This window comes from Stegastes partitus, unplaced genomic scaffold, assembly GCF_000690725.1.
Source record: "Stegastes partitus isolate 25-593 unplaced genomic scaffold, Stegastes_partitus-1.0.2 Scaffold1228, whole genome shotgun sequence".
Lineage (NCBI taxonomy): Eukaryota > Metazoa > Chordata > Actinopteri > Pomacentridae > Stegastes > Stegastes partitus.
The window spans coordinates 146174-165610 of record NW_007578959.1 but is presented as its reverse complement, the minus strand read 5'-3'; the positions used below and the strand labels follow the sequence as shown (position 1 = coordinate 165610).

The 19437-nt window shown below is 40.2% G+C and overlaps 2 protein-coding genes across 3 annotated transcripts; both read left to right on the top strand.

The window, feature by feature from the left end:
- Positions 1-128: 128 nt before the first annotated feature.
- Positions 129-7702, top strand: bbs7 (Bardet-Biedl syndrome 7). Its single transcript, XM_008297547.1, has 19 exons — positions 129-420; positions 553-618; positions 1306-1368; positions 1457-1632; positions 1736-1922; positions 2032-2104; positions 2202-2309; positions 3145-3275; positions 3763-3847; positions 4051-4153; positions 4287-4479; positions 4620-4694; positions 4780-4848; positions 5144-5283; positions 5650-5814; positions 6034-6143; positions 6235-6338; positions 6900-7023; positions 7150-7702. Exons 1-19 carry the CDS (start codon positions 385-387, stop codon positions 7275-7277), a joined length of 2136 nt encoding a protein of 711 aa, XP_008295769.1. The 5' UTR covers positions 129-384; the 3' UTR covers positions 7278-7702.
- Positions 7703-8605: 903 nt separating this feature from the next.
- ccna2 (cyclin A2) lies at positions 8606-12749 on the top strand. Of its 2 annotated transcripts, XM_008297546.1 has the most exons (9): positions 8606-8656; positions 8768-9204; positions 9725-9983; positions 10577-10683; positions 10833-11056; positions 11168-11372; positions 11518-11631; positions 11839-11972; positions 12104-12749. In XM_008297546.1, exons 2-9 carry the CDS (start codon positions 8989-8991, stop codon positions 12153-12155), a joined length of 1311 nt encoding a protein of 436 aa, XP_008295768.1. In that variant the 5' UTR covers positions 8606-8656; positions 8768-8988; the 3' UTR covers positions 12156-12749. The 2 variants fall into 2 exon arrangements, with proteins under 2 accessions (XP_008295768.1, XP_008295767.1); XM_008297545.1 differs by having other exon boundaries at positions 8610-9204.
- Positions 12750-19437: the final 6688 nt, after the last annotated feature.

Here is a 19437-nt window from a genome sequence, read left to right as displayed (position 1 = left end):
TCGCGATTAAAAAAGGGAATTCAGCTCCGTGTTGCAAAATATGCAAACAGTATCTCGCTTTAGGTGTTTAGTGTGGCTCAGTAGATTCAGTTAAAGAGGGTTTTCGATCGTTACAAAAGTCATATGGCGTGCAAATAAATCGTGTTAGCCAATTAGCTTTCTAGCTAACGTTAGCCCGTCGAGCTAATCTTCTTGCTGGATAATCCCAGTCTAAACTACCGTCTTTATCGTCCTGTAATTCGGTTAAATTTTTCTTTTAAGTTGTGAGTGGCAGCTTGCTACAGAGGACAGAGACTAATGATTCCTACAGTTGTGTGACCGGATAACCTACCAGCAACATTTGCAGCATACTTTACTTAGGTTCGGACACACTACAGAAGGAAAATGGAGCTCCATCTGAATCGAGTTGATTATATTCAGGTAACACGAAGGTTTATGTTGCTTTTCTAGCAGTCTGTCATTCTAATATTGGATGCAGAGCAGTTGTTTTTTTTGTTTTTTTTTTAATTTATTATATTGCAGTACATGATCTTCCTTGTTCTGTATTTTCAGGTTGGTGTGACATCCCAGAAAACTATGAGGCTGCTTCCAGCACTGGGAAAAAAGGCCACCCAAAAGGTATAGTTATTGTCTTGTTAGCTAGTACCATGAACTAATTATAGTTTGTATTTTCAATTGGGGAGAAATACACTTTTAATAGGGTGGCCAGGCAGAGAGCATTACTTCCATTCTGCTAATCATGTGCAGGCAAGACAACAACAAGTAGAGGAGAGCTCATATACTGTATGATAAGCTTTTTGTGTAGCCCTCAGTTGATTTAAAATCTAGAAGGGCTGCTAAAGTTACACTTTTTAAATTGCTTAAAACTGTTAATAAAGTGATTAGAATCTAAATTGCATTAGAAAGTACACATAAGACACTCAATGCAATGTTTTATCTAGGTTTGTGTCCTGTGTCCATCCGGGCTTTTCTTTCTTTCTTTTGGCAGCAGGTTCTGGGTGAATCGTGGATTGTTCAACAGTTTGTTACAGCCTTGTCTGACGAGTCTGTCCAAGAGTTTAAATAAAGCCACAGCTATACCTAAATTGGGGGATGGTTGCGTTTTTATATATCTACAGGACAGATTTATATGAGAACAACGCCCATAGAGAAAGGTTTCACCAGAAAATCAGTAGTTAGTGGATGTAACTCCAGTTTGTGAGAATGTGTGTCTTTTGGACTTCACTTCGCCCCTGGCATTTCTATAGTTTTTTCAATAAATCTTTCAATATTGTGATGCTTGATTGGCATCTCATTGTGTTTCAGGTTGCTATTGCTGATCACGATGGTATACTTACATGTTTTGGGATGAAGAAGGGAGAGGCAGTGGTGAGTTGAAATTTTTCTATTGTTGTATAGCTGAACTGAACTGAAATGAAAGGTCCCTACGATTAAGAAATTTGACTTTCTGTTTCAGCCCGTGTTTAAAACACTCCCAGGGCAGAAAATAGCGAGAATGGACCTTGGAGGCGCTGCGGGAACTCCCCAGGAGAAGATCTTTGTCTGTTCTGGTTCTCAGGTCCGGGGATTCACCAAGAAAGGCAAACAGTTCCTCACCTTTGAAGCCAACCTAACTGAGAACGTGAACGCCATGTGAGAACTGCTTCTCTGCATTTTGATTTACACTGCTTGATTGAGTTGTTGAAAGTTATGGGATCTGTACTCGACTGAGTGGTGCTGGCAATGTCTTTTCCAGGCATGTCTCAGGCGCTGACCTTTTTGTGTGTGCAAGTTACATCTACAACCATTACTGTGACTGCAAGGATCAAGACTACTACCTCTCTGGGGACAAAATCAATGATATCACGTGTTTGTCCTCAGAAAACCTCAGTCGCCTTGTCCCAGTCCTTGCATGCCAAGATCGTGTTCTTCGGGTCTTACAGGTAGAATAAGCACATATTTGCTTGCTTTTGATTTTGTGAGGTTGTTTCAACTCAATCATTTGAGGTGTTTTGTTTTTTTTGTTGTTATTTTTATGAATTTCTACTTTAGGGATCTGAACTTGCCTATGACATTGAAGTCCCTGGCCCTCCATCTGTCTTGGAACTATACAATAGAGATATAGGCAAGTTTGTTTGTTGTCTACTATAATGAAAAAAAATACTGTATAAGATTACTTTATATGGACCAGATATAATATAATGTCCATATTTTTTCTTCAGGAGAAGAAGTCCTCTATGGAACCACAGATGGTAAAATAGGATTGGTCCAGATAGGTGAAGACTCAGCTGTGACCAAATGGGAGATTGACAATGACAAAACGAAAGGAGGTATGTTGTGTATGGCAGTAATGTATTGCATTTTTTATCCAACAAGATGCATTAGTGTGTAATATAATATCAACCATTTTCCATAGCACGTCAGATTGACTTGTAGGAGATGGATAATCTGTATTGCGTCTAAGAATCTAAAGTGCCACCTCTCCCCCTTTATGTATGTATTTATGTATTCCTTGTTATAAACAGATTGAGGCAAGGAGTAAGGTTGTGTCAGATGATCATTGGCAGTCATCTTAATCATCTTTTCCATCTTTTTAAAGTCAGCACTAAGAAGGCTGAACTCAAAATATAAAACAATTTGAAAACATTTAAAATGCAAAATACAATAAAAGTGTGGTAAAATCATTTAAAAGGACAGTAAGAACAGTAAAAACAATAGAAAACAATAAAACAGGAGTCATGCCGGGGCGAAGGCCAGGGCATAGAAATGATTTTTCGGACGGGTTTTAAAAATTGAATATTGAATTTCCCTTCTGGGATGAATAAAGTATTTTTCATTTCATTTCATTTTTCATTCAAAAATGGACAGTGATAATGCTTCTCTAACGTGCAGCAGCAAAGAATTCTAGAGTCTTGGAGCTGCAACTTTAAAGGCTCTGTCTCCTCTACTCAGAGTGGAATAATTTAAATTCTACTTTTCTGATGGCATATTTATGTTTTTATTCTTCGTTGTTACGTATTTTCTATTTGTGTATGATGACTATTAGCTACTGCTAGCAAACTGGTCCTCAGAGATAATGAAGGCTTCGCTCTACTGAACTATACTCTACTTGTTGTTTTGGTTCAGCCTTTGACAGCACAATCACACTCCTCTCTCCCCCGTCAGGAATTCTTTGCATTGACACCTATGATATTGTTGGAGACGGAGTGAATGACATCCTGGTGGGCAGAGATGATGGGACAGTGGAGGTCTATGGTTTTGACAGCACCAATGAACCCGCATTACGCTTTGACCATGTGAGTTTTTGTGTGGCACTTTGTATTCACTCTCCAGTTTTTACTCAGATCTGTTTTTTCAGTCAAGTATGTAGTTTTCAAATGGTAAACAACAGAATTACTGTGTGAAAACACTGCCTGCCGACATCACAGCTTGAATGGAGATATTTTGCAACACATTCAGCCAAGTCTGCATTTCTCTAACTTTCTGTTTTAGAAGTTTGACTGTCTTAAACCTAGAAACAACTGCCACTTATTTTCTGAAATTATGATAAATTGCCTTCGCCCTAAGTCAGCTGAGATAGGCTCCAGCCCGCCCGTGACCCTAGTGAGGATTAAGAGGTGTATAGATAATGGATGGATGGATATTAAATTGTCGTTATTTTTTTATACTTTCAATAATTTCCCCCTTCAATTGAGAGCCTGTTGGCCTTTTCCTAAATGCAGCACAGTCATACATTTTTCCCTCCCTCATTAATTGCTCATATCCTGTCTTTTCTGGTTACAGGTGTTGTCAGAGAGTGTGACCTCCATCCAGGGTGGCTGTGTGGGGAAAGAGTCCTACGATGAGGTCTTGACTGCTACTTATACAGGTTAGATGAAGATTTTTTCACAAGTAGTGCAGCTTGTATACATAATTTGAAATGAAAAGGTGTCAGTTGTCTATCTTCCTGACACCATTTTTAATTAGAGACATTATGCTTGAACTGTTTAGCATTTACATGGGTTTAGTCAATATTAGTTTAGGAGCAGTAGTCGGGTATGTGATATGCACTACAGTCCTTATCTCTTACAGGATGGGTGACGGGTTTGACCACTGAGCCCCAGAAGGCTGAGGCCGGTCCCGGAGACGAGGTCAAGATGAGTAAGGAGACACAGTCTAAAGTGGAAGGACTCAGGTATCGGCAAAATAGCGTAGCTCTTTCTCATGTTCAGCTGTTGAGCCATTCATTGTTTTAACTTACTGTCAATAGTTGAAATATGACCTCAAAACAAATCTGTTCTTCAGTCAGTCGTATTGTTGCCTTTTAGGGCCGAGCTGGAGCAGCTGCAGGTCAAAGTCCTGCAGGGACGTGAGCAGTACCAGCAGACCTCTCAATCAAGCACGGCCGTCTCTGCTGTGCCCGTCTTCAGCGTCAACGACAAGTTCACTCTCTGCCAGGACGATGCCAGCTACAGCCTCACCCTGGAGGTGCAGACTGCCATCGACAATGTGTTGCTCCAGGTACAGCTGGTGACTAAACTGTGTTGTTACAATGGACTCGTAATTAAAGACCCATACATTTTTGAATAAAGTATACTTCTGATATCATGTCTCACATGTAGACATGCAGAATGTAACCTTAAGTGTGATTGCGTATGCAGAGCGACGTCCCCATAGACCTGCTGGATGTGGATAGGAACTCAGCTGTTGTCAGTTTCAGCGAATGCGACTCAGAGGTGAGCTGTATAAACAAACTGTACAAATATAGTCAGCAACCTGCAGTATCCTCCAGAGGCCTGACTCTCTTATTCCTGTTTGCAGCAGCCTAATGGGAACTTCCTCCTAGCAACATACAGATGTCAGGCCAACATTACCAGACTTGAGCTCAAGGTAACAAGTACAACTAATTGTGGTATTTTCTGGTGCTCAGTGAAGCCTCGTGCTCATTCCTTTAATTCTATGCAATGCTATTTATGTTAAAATCCATAATGTTACAGTGGGCATAGTTTTGTGTGATTATGGTTGCGTGTTGCTTTCTATTGCATCACAACTTCCTCCATAATGTTGGTAGAAGTCTTTTGCAGTGTGATATAAGTGCATTTATATCACATTTGTTTCAGCTGTTTGAGGTGTGATGCATTGCAGCAGAACTATGTGTTTTAGTCACAATAAACTCTTTTCCTAGGTGAGGTCCATTGAGGGACAGTATGGGACCCTGCAAGCTTACATTACCCCCAGACTGCAACCCAAGACCTGCCAAGTCCGCCAGTACCAGATCAAACCACTGTCCCTGCACCAGCGGACACACAGCATAGACCAAGACAGGTGAAGAAGAGTTCAGTTACAAAAAGCCATTGAAATTTGATATTTGAGAAGTGTTTTTAAAAGCGATAAAGTATATTCAGATCATGTAGATTCTCATTCAGAAGCCTCATACAAAGTATACTTCTAACATCCGCCACCCTAGAATTGTTCACACGGGCTACATTTAGAGGTATCAGACCTAAAAAGAATGATTAGTGCGACATAATTTAGACAATTATTTTTAATTATTACATTTTATTATAGGAGCTAAATAGACCAACTGCTACCTCAAGCATATATATTGTGACATAGTGAGATTTAACACAAAATTGTGAATGCAGTGTAACACTCGCTCATGTTTTCTCTTTCTTCTTTACTCTGCTTCAGGCCGATGAACAGACTGAACTTGGTTGGGCAGTTCAGTTTCGCAGAGATCCACTCCTGGGTTGTTTTCTGTTTGCCAGAGGTGCCTGAAAAAACACCAGCAAGAGATAGCATCACTTTCTATTTCCATAACACCTTCCTTGGCACACAGCTTGAAGCCACATACTGGTAAATGCGAGCAGTAGAAAGCCTCCAAACACACATAAACTTGCACATAGTGCAAGTTTATCAAGAGATTGTCACCGAACTAAAGTGTAAATGAAAGTTCTTGTTCTGTATGATGCTGCTAGACAAAGTAGTTTCTTTTACATGCTAAAAATGTACACTTCCTTTAATGTCAAAGTGTACTTTCAATCAAGCACATCTTCTCTGAATCTGTAATTTCAGCAAAGGCGAGGGTTACTTCAAGTCCGACAACATCTCTACTATCTCCATACTGAGCGACGTTCTCTCTAAAGAAGCCACCAAAAGAAAAATCAATCTCAACATTTCATATGGTAGGTGCATTATTGCTCCATTGTCGCTAACATCTTTCTTGCGTTAAATGATCAAAAGAAAAAATAAATGGCATGTTTATTAATCTTCCAGACATCAATGACGACTCTGTGAGCCACACCCTCAAGATGATCCATCCAAAGCTGGAGTACCAGTTGTTGTTGGCTCGAAAAGTTCAGCTTATCGATGCTCTTAAAGTGAGTATTGGCTAAAACATTCTGAAAAAACAGCAGCAATTGCTCCTTTTTTCTGCAGATGAATACGCAAACTTAAGTGGAAAAGTTACAGAGAACTCCGTTGTAGAAAAGGCAAAGAGAAACCTCCAGAATGATCAACAGCTTAATTCCACAAGCTGTCAGAATGCTGAACTGCCAATCTAGATATGCCAACACTTGTTTATTTAAATTGCTTTAAGTTATTGGATCCTAAAGAAATGCTCTCTCATCTTACCTGTACAACTGTGTATGTACAGCGAATTGACAATAAACTTGATTTGATTTGATTTGAGAAAGTTTTGAAAACATTTCATCAGGCAGAGGCCACCTACAGCCACACCAGCCTCTAGACAACTTGGATTTGAATATGATCACATACAGCTGAGTCCTCACTGCTTCATAAGTCTGCAAGTCTACCTTGAGTTAAAAGCAACACATTCTCACTCATTCCCTGTGGGTTTTTTTGTTTTTTTTTAATTATTTCACAAAGACTTATATTCAACCTTATATATACCTCATTTCCACTGTGTCTATCGTTTGCAGGAGCTTCAGGTTCACGAAGGAAATGCAGACTTCCTCATCCCAGAGTATCGCAACATCTTGGATGAATCTGCCAATCTCCTGGAGGAGTACAAGAAGCAGCCTGCACACCTTGAAAGGCTTTATGGTGTGGTACTTCACATTATAGTCACCTTTAACTGATCATCGCTACATTTCACTCAATACTTGCATTCAGAGCCTGTTAGTATTTTTTGTCTTGCAGTTACTAACTTTTCCCTTCTCTTTCCTACAGGAATGATCACAGACCTTTTCATCGACAAATTCAAGTTTAAGGGCCAGAATGTGAAAACAAAGGTTTCCTCGTTGTTGGAGATTCTCAATAATTACGATTTAAATTCGCTGTTGGAGTTTTTTCAGTGAGGTGTAATGTCAAATAGATGAGAGGGTATTTATTTACTTGTCTTTGGGGGTTTCTGTGTTTGTAATTTTTGTATTGTAAATACAGTACAGCAGCTTTGTTTCATTATAGTTACTGTGTCAATGTCATTGTTGTTATATTTTCATTTAGATGCTGCTTGTTCTAACTACAGTGTATATTATATTATAATATTTAACATTTATGATGTCTTTTGATAGCATCTTAAAAGGTTGCCAGGAACGTGCAGGTTCTTCTTTTTATTAGTGGCTTTGTGACTTCTGAAACTTCAGTGACCAAATGAGAGGCACAGGGAATGTCTGTTTATATGTATGTATGTATGTATGTATGTATGTATGTATGTATGTATTTCCTAACTTTCATAGGACTGTGAGTTTCCCCCCTTGAATTAAAAATGAGATGAAAACCATTTTAAACTCTCTAGAAACAAAAATTGTGTGATGCATCAAACCATATGTAAATCAAACCATATGTGAGAAATGTTCAACAATTTTCCACGTATCACACTCAAGTCTCATTTATTTAACGACAGCATCTGCTATAGCTTTGCTGGTAATGTTATATACAGATTACCATTGTTGTTTTCTTTCTAGTAATTTAATCCTCTGACACTATAACAACCAGAGACATATATGTACATTCATGCATAGCTGTACAAATCAATTAAGTACAGTTACTGAAGTACTGGGAATAAGTTCTTGTGCTACATTATCTGCACTTTACACTTTATGCTTAACTATATTTTTAAGAAAAATATTGCTTTCTTTGTTCCATACTTATTTGACAGCTGGTATCCTTGCAGAATAAATGTTTCATTTATAAAATATGACACAGTGTTAAAGATTTAACCAATCAACAGTATTTACAGTGGTTAATATAAACCAGCAACAACACAATTCTGCCTAAACAACACAAAAAATAGTATATGCAAGCACACTACATGGTGAGCGATTGAATTTAGAATAAGAACACTTGTGGTTTACTAAGGTAAGAAATTTAATGGAGCATCCCTTCCTGCTCACTAGATTAGGCTAATTTAAATTCCAGGTTTGTTCTTGGATAATATTGGCCTTGCTAATCTTTACATATAATACTATTATAGTATTCGTATCGTCTGTGCAGGCTGGGACAGCTGCTTCTCCTATATAACGACCTTCCATACGTTCAAGTGTGTCAAACCAGTTTTGAATTTGTAATTAAAGGAATTTTGTACTCTCTCTGTTGCCGTACATCTAAAACGTCATCAACTGCGTGGCTTGTGATTGGTCTGTTTCAATCCTCGCGGGCTACTTGAACTGAGAGAAAGCGTCTTCCTTTGCGTGTTTCTGTGTAAATGGACGGAGGCTAGCTGCCTTGTTTGCAGGTTGGTAGTAATTTTGAAACTTATGACTATGGCGCCTTGAAGTCACATTTCCAGATTGCAGCTTTTTTATACCGCCAACTGTGCATGTCTTGTTTTTGTCTACTTTCTTAGCGTTGCAGTTCCAAGTGTTGTTGCCATCCCAACTGCTTATTTTTGTATTGTTCTCTAAGTGTCCTCGGGAAGGTAGCAGCTAACGCTCGCCTTAATATAAAGTCCGTACGGGACATTTTACCACTTAAGACATTCGTGACTTCATATTTCCCAAAGAGGATCACGTAGCGGTAAATTACAAAACGAGTGGCGACAGGCTCGAGTTTTTGTCCGAGGGAAACATGTCAGGAGCTAACAGAGGACAGGGAAGCGCGGCTAGCGAGCATCACAACCAGGAAAATATGCTGTCGCGACTCAGAGGCTCGTTGAAACCCCGAGCTGCTGCAAACGACAACCAAGAAAACCTTCCCCCGAAGCAAGCCAACAACAGAACCGTCCTGGGAGCCCTGCAGAACAACCAGCTGAACAAAACCCAGAACCAGCGCGGCGCAAAGCAGGTAACAGTGCTACATAGCTACCCTAGCTGGAGCTAGTGTTTGCTAACGGTGGCTGTAGGCACAATGGGCTGCTATTGTTGCTTTTGGAGGCAACTAATTTCACTTGCGCACTATTTAAAACTGCTCACATGTGTGGATGAAGTGGCTTTGCTGTTGTACATGAATTGTTTTTACACATTTGCACATTTATGTGAAAGTAGCGGTGGTTACGTTTGTTTCCCTCCGTAGTCCGCCATTTTAATCTCTAATATCTTAGGGGTCACACTTTGCATTGAAAAGCCGACTTAATTGAAGATATTCATTTTCTAGTTCCTCCCGCCTTCCTCTAAAACTATTGGCATCACGTGGTAGTCTCAACTATCCCATGAAAATGAAACGCAAGCGATTAAGTGTTCTACCATTTGCTATATTTTTGTACTCAGTCTGTAACACTAGCCCTCATATTTGTAGCTTTCTTCACTGTCACCATCTTTCAATTGCACTGTCATGTTTGATGTCTTGACTTCTTCTCTGCTTCTAGGAGTCACAGGCCTTGTCATGCAAAAATGAAGATTTTGGCAAAAGCTGCCATGATAAGCCTTCTGCCAAGCTACCCACTTTCCAGATCCATGTGGACGAGCCTGATGGAGCCTGCAGCAAGAAGCCACAGCAGGTGGCCGAAGCTGTCAAAGGGAAGCCCACGATCGAAATCTCTCCCCTGGCCATCAGTAATACTGTGGCACGACTCAGACAGCCCCTGGCAACTATTGATATTCCATCAGCGATGGATGTCAGCTTTGGTGGGTTGCAGTTTGACTGATTCATTTTGACTACTTGTAAGCAGGGCTGAACAATTTGGGCATCTAATTGTGATTGTTCTAACAGTGATTTGATTTGAGATACACTTCATAAAGTTAGGCTTCAGTTCAATGCATACTTTACAATGGGTTTAAAACATGCGATGGAGCATTACCACATCAAACTGCATCAAAACATGACTGTAGCTTAAGTAGGATTGCATGAATTTGTAAACTCATTGACAAAGTTGAAATCCTGAGTGAGGCATGACTTTAAGACGAGTATATTGATTGAAGCGTTGGGAGCAAACCACATGGTATCCACTCACGCATTGCAGCCTGCTGAAATTTTCAGTCAGCTAGAGTTTAACAAAATAGAACTACGTTAGTCATTATTTAATAGCATACCTTATATCCTAAGTTGTAGCCTGTGAATTGCAGGTTGCATTGTTTCCAACTGCAATTTAAAATTTTAATTGTTCAGCACAATGAATGTACTTCAGGTTCAGAAATGCAAGAAGGCTTTGTAGACTGTTGTGGACCACCAGGATCTGATTTCACTTTGTGCCCTAAATGTGAAACTTTCTTTTGCCCAGATTCCCCCATGGACATGTCTGTGGTTGAGGGTGAGGAAAAACCTGTCAATGTAAACGAGGTCCTAGAATATGCAGCTGAAATCCACACATACCTGAGGGAAATGGAGGTGAGAAATGCTACTTTTTAGCTTAACAAGAAACTGGATTGCTGTGCTGACAGAAGTGACCTAACTTTATAATTGAAGTCTTTCTATGTTGGAGTGTACCCGATCCTGTCTGCACATGGGTTATTTATAACAATATTGTTGTCCCACAGGTGAAAACCAGGCCTAAAGCAGGCTATATGAAGAAGCAACCAGACATTACAAACAGCATGAGGGCCATCCTAGTTGATTGGTTGGTTGAGGTTGGAGAAGAGTACAAACTCCAGAACGAGACACTTTATCTGGCTGTCAACTACATCGATCGCTTCCTCTCTTCAATGTCAGTCCTAAGGGGCAAGCTTCAGCTGGTTGGGACTGCTGCGATGCTGCTAGCTTCGTATGTACCTGCTTTTTTTTTGCATATCAGTATTTAAACTAAATGTTCAGTAATTGGTTTACTTTCTGTAAATGTTCAATCAACATGTTCTGTTTCAATGTTCAAACACAGAAAATTTGAAGAGATCTACCCTCCTGAGGTGGCGGAGTTTGTTTACATCACAGACGACACCTACACAAAGAAGCAAGTGTTAAGAATGGAGCAGCTGGTGCTTAAAGTGCTCTCTTTTGATCTGGCAGCACCAACAATACAGCAGTTTCTCACCCAGTACTTTCTCCACCAGTCCGTTAGCAAACAGGTGGAGAGTCTAGCAATGGTGAGCACTACTTGTATGCATATGAGGCATGTTTATAGATCGCCACTTGACACGTGCTTGTTCAAGTGGCAATGATGTCATCTATTGTCTTGCTAATCTCAATTCAGTCTAATTTATTTGACTTTTTTTTTTAATGACTTTTCAGTACCTTGGGGAGCTCAGTCTGGTTGATTCAGATCCCTTCTTGAAATACCTCCCATCACAGTCAGCTGCTGCAGCTTACATAGTGGCCAACAACACTGTCACTGGTGGCTCATGGGTAAGTTGAGGAGTTGATGTTTTAAAATAAATGGCTAGTCTATTGTAAGAATCAATAAGCAACTCTTGATATCTGAAAAAGTTTTGGTTTATTTCAAGCCAAAACATCATTGGTTTCAGCATCTTTTGTGGCCACTTCTCCTGAGTTGGGTTGTGGGCAAAAACAAAGTGCAAACAACTGGGATGACTTTAGTTGTTTACTCCTCAGCCCAAGTCCTTGGTTGAGATTAGTGGCTACTCTCTGGAAGACCTGATGCCGTGTGTTGAGGATCTTCACCGAATGTACCTTAATGCCACTCAGCATGCACAGCAGTCTGTCCGGGAGAAGTACAAGGGCTCCAAGTAAGTGGGCTGCCAATAAACTTAATGTTTAGAGGTGACTGTGTTTATATTGACTGCTTTAGAGATTTCATCTTCACTTGTCAAATTTTGCAGTTTGGCATAAATGTTCGAAATTTTTTGTTCTCTTGCAGGTACCATGAAGTTTCCAGCATTCAAGCACCCACTAAATTGCTGCTGAACTGACTCCTCCATTCTCCTTGTCCATGTAGTTTTGTACGCCCTGTCAGTCTTTAATGTTTCTCTTTTTTCATATTGTTTTAAAATGAAGTGTACCACAATTCTTAAAATAACATGCCCTGGTCTTTTTGGACTAGCGCTGGGTGTTTAGAGGTTTTAATATTTTTATATTCTCAATCCCACCTTCATGCTCGACACTACTACAGTTGTCTTAATCAAGCAGTTTTAATGGTGTTGACCATATCCGACAAAATGCAGAAGTTTTATCACCACTCTGTAAACATGCTGCTTGAATCTACAGTGTCTCAAACTCCAGTAGGTCTGTAAATGTACTCAAACCCTGACGCAATAGATTGTGGCCCTTTTTTTTTTTTTTTTTTTTTGCCCCAGCTTTTAGGGTGGAGTTTCCTACACTGTTGCTGGTTGACCTTTTCTCCAGCAGTCTCACCTTTTAAGTATCTGGCCTTGTGGGATGCAGATTAAAGTGTATTTTTGTCTGTCATGGAGTCACCTGTCTATTTTCATTGGTCTTGGAGCATTTTGAGGCATCTAATGCACTGTAAAATATGGCTCTTGTAAATAAAATTCATTTAAACACTTCATTGCAACATCTTCATCACATTGGACTCATGGGGGCAGCAGAGGACCAGCTTTACTTAGATGAGGCGGAGCATCTCTAACAAAATGCATGTGAGGGTTCACAGTCTAGAAAGCAAGGTGTAGAAAAGGTGCTGAAGTGAATTTGGATAGAACATTAATTTAAAGACTGATGTATCTCCCATCTGTGCATTAATTGTGTATTTTAGACTGAGAGTACTGAGTTGTAGCTGAAGTCGGATGTTGAAAGTGAACTACATCACAGCTGATAGTTTGGGTATACTAGCCTTAGAATAGAGTGACTTAGCATACATAGGTACCGGTAGTTAAAATCTTGTTTTGAATGCAAAAAGTAAATAGGGTGTCTTGCATTTCAGGAAAATGAAAGCTTGAGATACATGAAATTGAAGAGAACCACAATTATTTAACGTCTTGTGGGTTTTTGTTTTTTACGCAGCTTCCTCAGATCCAGTAGTGTGCATAAAGGAAAATGGAAATAGACCTGCTGGCAAACATGTCTGCACATTATCAATTAGAAAATGACAAAAGGGGCTGATGTCTTCCACTTTTCATTGATCAGTGTTTCACCCCCCTCCTCCTCTGTGAAAGTCAACTAAAGGCAGCCAATGGTGTTGAAGGCACCTCGCTCTCTCTCCCCCTCTCATGATAAATTGGGAGGCTGGCTTTGTGCGAGGAGTCTGACAGGAGAGGGGAAGCGGAGCCCAGCTGCAGAAAGATTTTCATTCAGGAGAACGGACAGCTCAATGACCATGCACACACTCTCAACAGGTCTGCTTTATCACTGACGGCACACACTTGTGACTAACTGCAGGATTAAACCATGGAAACAGATGGGAATTCTATAACATAGCTAAACCTGTCGGATACTCACCAAACAATGGCTCCTGCAGCTACAGCACAGCATCTGTCCAACCCCTAAGAAGATCCGAGTGTGGGTAAAGAGCTTTGTTTGGAGTTGGAGAAGGCGGGTTGATGCCTAACCCCATGCCTGCCCCCAGAAAATTTCTGGTGGCATCCACCTCGCTGCCCCTGGCGCTGGGCTGGGGCTGGAACCTGAGCTTGTACGTGGGGATGCTTCTCGGGCTCCTGATGCTCCTGATGCTTCTCCTCTGGATGCTCCTCAAACAGCTCAGAAACTCCGTGGCAAAATCGATGCTGCAGCCAGTTCGCTCCTTCAGAAAGCCTTGCTTTGAACAGGGGTTGCAGCACGTGTTGTAAATTTTAAAAAAAGGACAATTCTGCCAAAGCACTGCCAGGACTGAGAGGCTTGTCGGAGTGCTTGAATGTGCCTTTGCAGATTCATGTAAGAAAATGACTTTTCAAAATGACTTGTTTTGGACTCAAATGCTTATAATGCATCACAAAATAATAAAAGCTCATGTTGTTATTTATAGAAACCACTGTCTGTTCTTTTAACAGCTTTGCATGTTGCTGCACTTTTTTCCTAAGAGGAGTATGGCACAGGGAGCCGTACAGCAGTTACTTACATGGAACAGGGAGTTCTTTGGAGTAATTAAATATACAGTTAATCTTAGCAACAGCAATTTCTTTTCATCCCTCCAACAAATTTGCACAGCCAAGCTCAAACATCTAAATTGCTGAGTAAAAGCACAAGCCAAGATTAAATCTGCATCCTGATTCATTCTGATTAAAGCAATGCATTCAGGAGGGCAATTTGCACTCTTCTCATCTCATCGGTGAATTGGCAAGAGGGATATTGTGTTTATCCGCAGATGAAATATATGAAAGCAGCAGCGTCACTTTGCTTCTCTGCTCCTGCATCAACGTCAGGGGGACAAAGTAAATGAGACCCTTGAGGCAAAAGCTAATATCAAGTGCAAGAACTCGCAGGCTTCACGCTGTTTAATATTTCCCAGGTATGCCCAAGTGTGTGCGATGCAGGAAGGGGCATTTGTTGAGCCCGGAAAGATGCACATTCGGTTAAGCGCAACTTGGCAACTCGAGCGCTTGATGTGTTTCAGTTTAATTCTTCAATCATCAGTGAAGGGTGGCCAGGGTGTTTTTGACTGAATAGTCAGCGAGGAATCAATAGACTCTTAACCCTGAGGGAAGCATGTTAATAACACCTTCACCGCTGACGTCTTTACACAGCAACATCATTATACAAACACCCATGGTTCAGAAGGAACACCATGTGGTGTGTTAGCATTGGTAAAGTCCCTCTCTGGCTGTTAACCCATGACTCTTTGTGTATCAGAGTTATTTATTAGAAGTTTTTTCTCTGTGAAAATAATCCCTTCCTGCCTTAAAATGGCTCACATCTAACTCAACATAGTTGCTTTGTTTAGCATGCGCAGATAAATCTCAGCCTCCCTCTTGAGACACTCACACCACTTCACCTGTTCACCTCTGATCAAACACTGTACTGCTGCACTACTCTGGGCTACACAAGCTGTAGGACTGGAGTAATAACTCAGCCACACATGGTTAAACTGGAACCCGATTCTGAAGAAGGTTAATGATACAGAAAGCCCTAACCTGTGCATTCCTTGACAGATTCTCCTTCTTTTCTGCAAAACAACAACAACAACCCCTGAGCAACAACCTACACACTGAAAATGGCAAATTTTAAAGAAAAGTTGGATCACACTTGATTCTTTGGGTGAATGTGCCATTTTAATGGTACTGCTTGCCTTAGTGCATGTAAATGTTCTACTGAAACAATTTTCCAATCACCATTTTGCAGGAGCGTCATCACTTTATCCTGGGCTTAGCATTAGCCAAGACAACTGGGGCTAGTTTAAAGACATGTACACAAGCCAGAGCATTTTATCCCCTATAGCAGAATAATGATGAGGTGCAGTCAAAATGTTCTCCATTAATAGCTAAGCTTAGGTTAGTATATAGCCTGGAAACAAAAGGAAACTGGTAGTCTGACTATGTCCAAGTTCAAAAAAATCCAACTACAAGCATCTCTAGAGCTCAATATTTAAGTCAGATTTTCTTTATTTAAAAACAATATGCTGTGAAATTAGTTACCTATTTGGACAGATCCCAGATACCCGTTTCCCCCCATTTCCAGTCTTTGTGCAAACAAAGCGGCAGCTGGCTCCAGCCTTATACACATGACAGGTGTAACGAATTTCTCTTCGATGTAGCTCTTGGCAGGAGAGCGAACAGGCTTGTTTTTCAAAATGTCAAACTATTCCTGTAAACATTTTCTCTGGCACTTTAAAATGGTCTGTCTGAAAACACTTTACCATCTCTTGGTTATTTTCACACCAGTGAATCATCGGGGAATCCTCTTCAACAGGTTATTTCAAACTAATAATAGTTTGCCTCTGCTGCCTTCAGCAAGAGACCTGTAGATTAAAGAGGTCTGACAGCATGTATTGATCTCATGGCCACATGTTTTCCACCTGTGTTACTGAGCTTAAATTTGTCCTCTGGCACTGTTTGGTTTTCTTTTGCCTCACCACTGTCCTCCGATAAGACCAGTGATGTCTTTGAATGCAGCACATTGGCAGAACCAGTGGCGTCGCGAGGCCTGAGCATCTCAGCCTTTGGCCCCAACTGTTTTATTAATAGATCTCTTTTTCTGCTCTCAGTACAGAAACTGTGAAGGAAGCATTTCTTACAATGTTATGATACATACAGTAAATACAAATACAAGCCATGATAGTAAACAGGATTTATTTGTTAACACTGAAGGGGGAGAGGGAGGTCAGGCGCGATGTAGGTTAAAAATCATCCAAGGAAATAAAACCATCGTAAAAGAAAGGTGGATGAGATGAGAAAAATAAGTACAAAAACACAGTTACATAAAGGTAGGCTTTGAAAAGAGACTTTAAAGATGAACTGGTATGTATGACTCAGAGGGACCTTCTACATAAAGAAAAGGTCACAACGCCAACTCTTAAGAGCAGAACTCAAATCGCATGTTGATAGCTCTCAGAAATACTGCTCAGTGCAACAGTCAGGTGTTTATTACTTCCACTGGTGTAGATATCATGTATACATATGATACCATTTAATTTCTATCCAGTTGTATTTATATAGCACCAGTTCACAACATGAGTAATCTTAGGGTGCTTCACATAGTAACATCAAAAACTTACAATATTATATTGTAGAAAGAAGCTCAACAAACCCAATGATTATCTTAGCAGTCTTCTTCTGTGGCTGTTTGGTACCTTGAAAAGAAAGTGTCAGTTCCAGTTTGTGTCTCAGCACCTCCTAGACAGGACAGAACTTCCACAAATACAAAATTCAGTTCCACTGAGCGTTTGAAGACTACGAAGTTAGGCCGGGGTGATATAGCTGAAACATGTCTAACGATTAAAACTTTCATTTCAGGTGATATTGATAATTGATAATCGCTAATTATTTACTTTGAATTCAACCACCTCACTTTAAATTGAACTAGTTTAGCCGCAGGTTCACAGGTAATATTTTTTTTGATGTTAACAAAACAATTAAATCACAAATAAATAAATGTATGAAATGTACAAAACAAGTAAGCATAAAGGAAGGATCTCACCTTGATACATGTTAAATAAAGACAGCAAGTTAAACCTGTAGTGGCTCAGAGGACAACCAGGGTGAAGTCTCCACACCGCAGCGAGGTTAAGGTTACCAGCTGGGCACCCTGCACCAACCTTTGGGCTGCCAGGAGTGTGTAGCTGAGGTGGAGGTGGTGGGAAAACAGGGTTGTGGGTGCAAAGCCCAGACCTGGTGGTCGTGGACTCGTGCACCTCAGGAGGCCTAAACAGATGTCACAGGGAGAGCGATAGAGGGGGCTCCATCATCAAGGTCTGTTTCTGAGCCTGTAGGGGGCACGCTTAGAGATTGTTCACACAACTATCCATTATGTTGTTGCATGTTGGTTTATGTCTAATGCATTTAAATGAAACTATCAAAGACTCTCTTTGACAGTTTTCTTTCTTGCTATTGATGAAGTGTCATCGCTGATTGCTGATACATATCAGTATTGTTTTATCAGCAAGACTTACAAAGAGTTAATTTCACTCCATTAAATACACTAAAAATAATGCTTGGTGCTGAGCTGATATTAATTCTGTTTGACTAAAGAAGACAGTATAGAAATAATAAGTTCTTTGTGTTGCCCATTTCAATTTGTCAGTTTCACATTCAAAACACAATTCTGTAGATTTGTTGTTTTTTGATGCTCAGTCTGAGTTAAAAAATCCAAATGCTTTGTTTCACAGGTTTTTTAACAATGGAGGCATCGATGAATTTTTTTTCAAGTGGCTACGCCTTAAATTGGACTACTACAAAAACGTTTTGTTCTACGACAATCTCCAGTAAAAGTGAACATTTAGGCCTCTTTCACAAAAGTGCCAAAAACAAACACCTCTTAAACTCTTCTATAACGTCTCATATGGGTTCATGTGACATACTCAAACCAACTCTAAACAGCTTGTTGTGCCATGCCTTTAATGTGGGATGAATATAGCACTTTAGTCTAACATTTTTGAACTGCTTCAGGTCAGTCAGATCACACCCGCCAGCAAAACTACCAGCATCTAATGTAGTTAATGTTTAAAATGATTTGTGGCATCTCTAGCAAATTCAGTATCATTTGAGTTGTGTTCTTGTTTCTTTAATGCTGGGTAAAACTTTTTATTCATACCGGAATCTGTTCAGATTTTCTGTGAACCAAATTCCTGCACATTACCTTGAGGACGCACTCACAGCACAGGCTGTTTTATATCCTCACTAAGATGTGATCAATGGAAAATGTGTTTGGGTCCTATTGATTAAACTTGACCAAGACGGATTAAAGTTTTTCATACGAACACACTGGAAGCTTGCATATCTGCTCAACCTGCAGGGAGAAAACTTCTGAGCATTACATTCTGTCTTTCTAGCCTAACGCTCTCGTCTGTTTACTTGGAATACTGTATTATTGTCAGCAGGGAGCCTGAGAAAGCATGGGCCAAACAAACAAGGAAAAAATCTACCGGCTTTGGTGTTGCAGCTCTGTCTTGTGTGTTGATATGAGCTTTGTTTATATGAGGGATATAAAAATTCCTAAGAATGTCTGAATCTTGACCTTCGGTTGGGCTTTAACTGATTGCAGCCGCATATTCTGAAAAATAAGTATTCTCCAAACACGTGTGAGGAGCTGAGGCGGCTAAAGACAAAGGGGCATCATTAAAATAGCTTTTTATGCCAATGACACACTGTCATCATGTAGATTGTTGCTCTGTAAGGTGTGACGGTATTTCTGATATGCTGTTTCACTAAAGGACACATTACAGGGACCAGAACGGTTTCTTGTTCATTTAGAAAGTGTGACTAAAGGTTTGTTGTGGTTTCCACATTTTTATCGCATCTATCAAGCCCTTACAAAAATGTTCTTTGACAAATTTCAAGCTCTTTGACCTCAGACGGTGTAAGAATGAAGCAGGCAGTGTTTTGGCGGCAAAGCAGAGAGCGTAGTTGTCAGAGATTAATTCTGGATAATGTGGATAGAAAGGAAGAACAATCAGATGCTTTACTTTTTAAACAGTTTAACTTTGTTTCATCTTCAGGCTTCGTCTTACAGTACAACTGTTGTGTTGGCAAACATGTTCCTTTTTTTTTTATACTGCCATACTTCGTCATAAACACGATCAATCAGGAAAGATTGATTCCAGTGTTTTGCCATTTCTATGATCTGCTATGTCTCTAATCTTAAATCTTT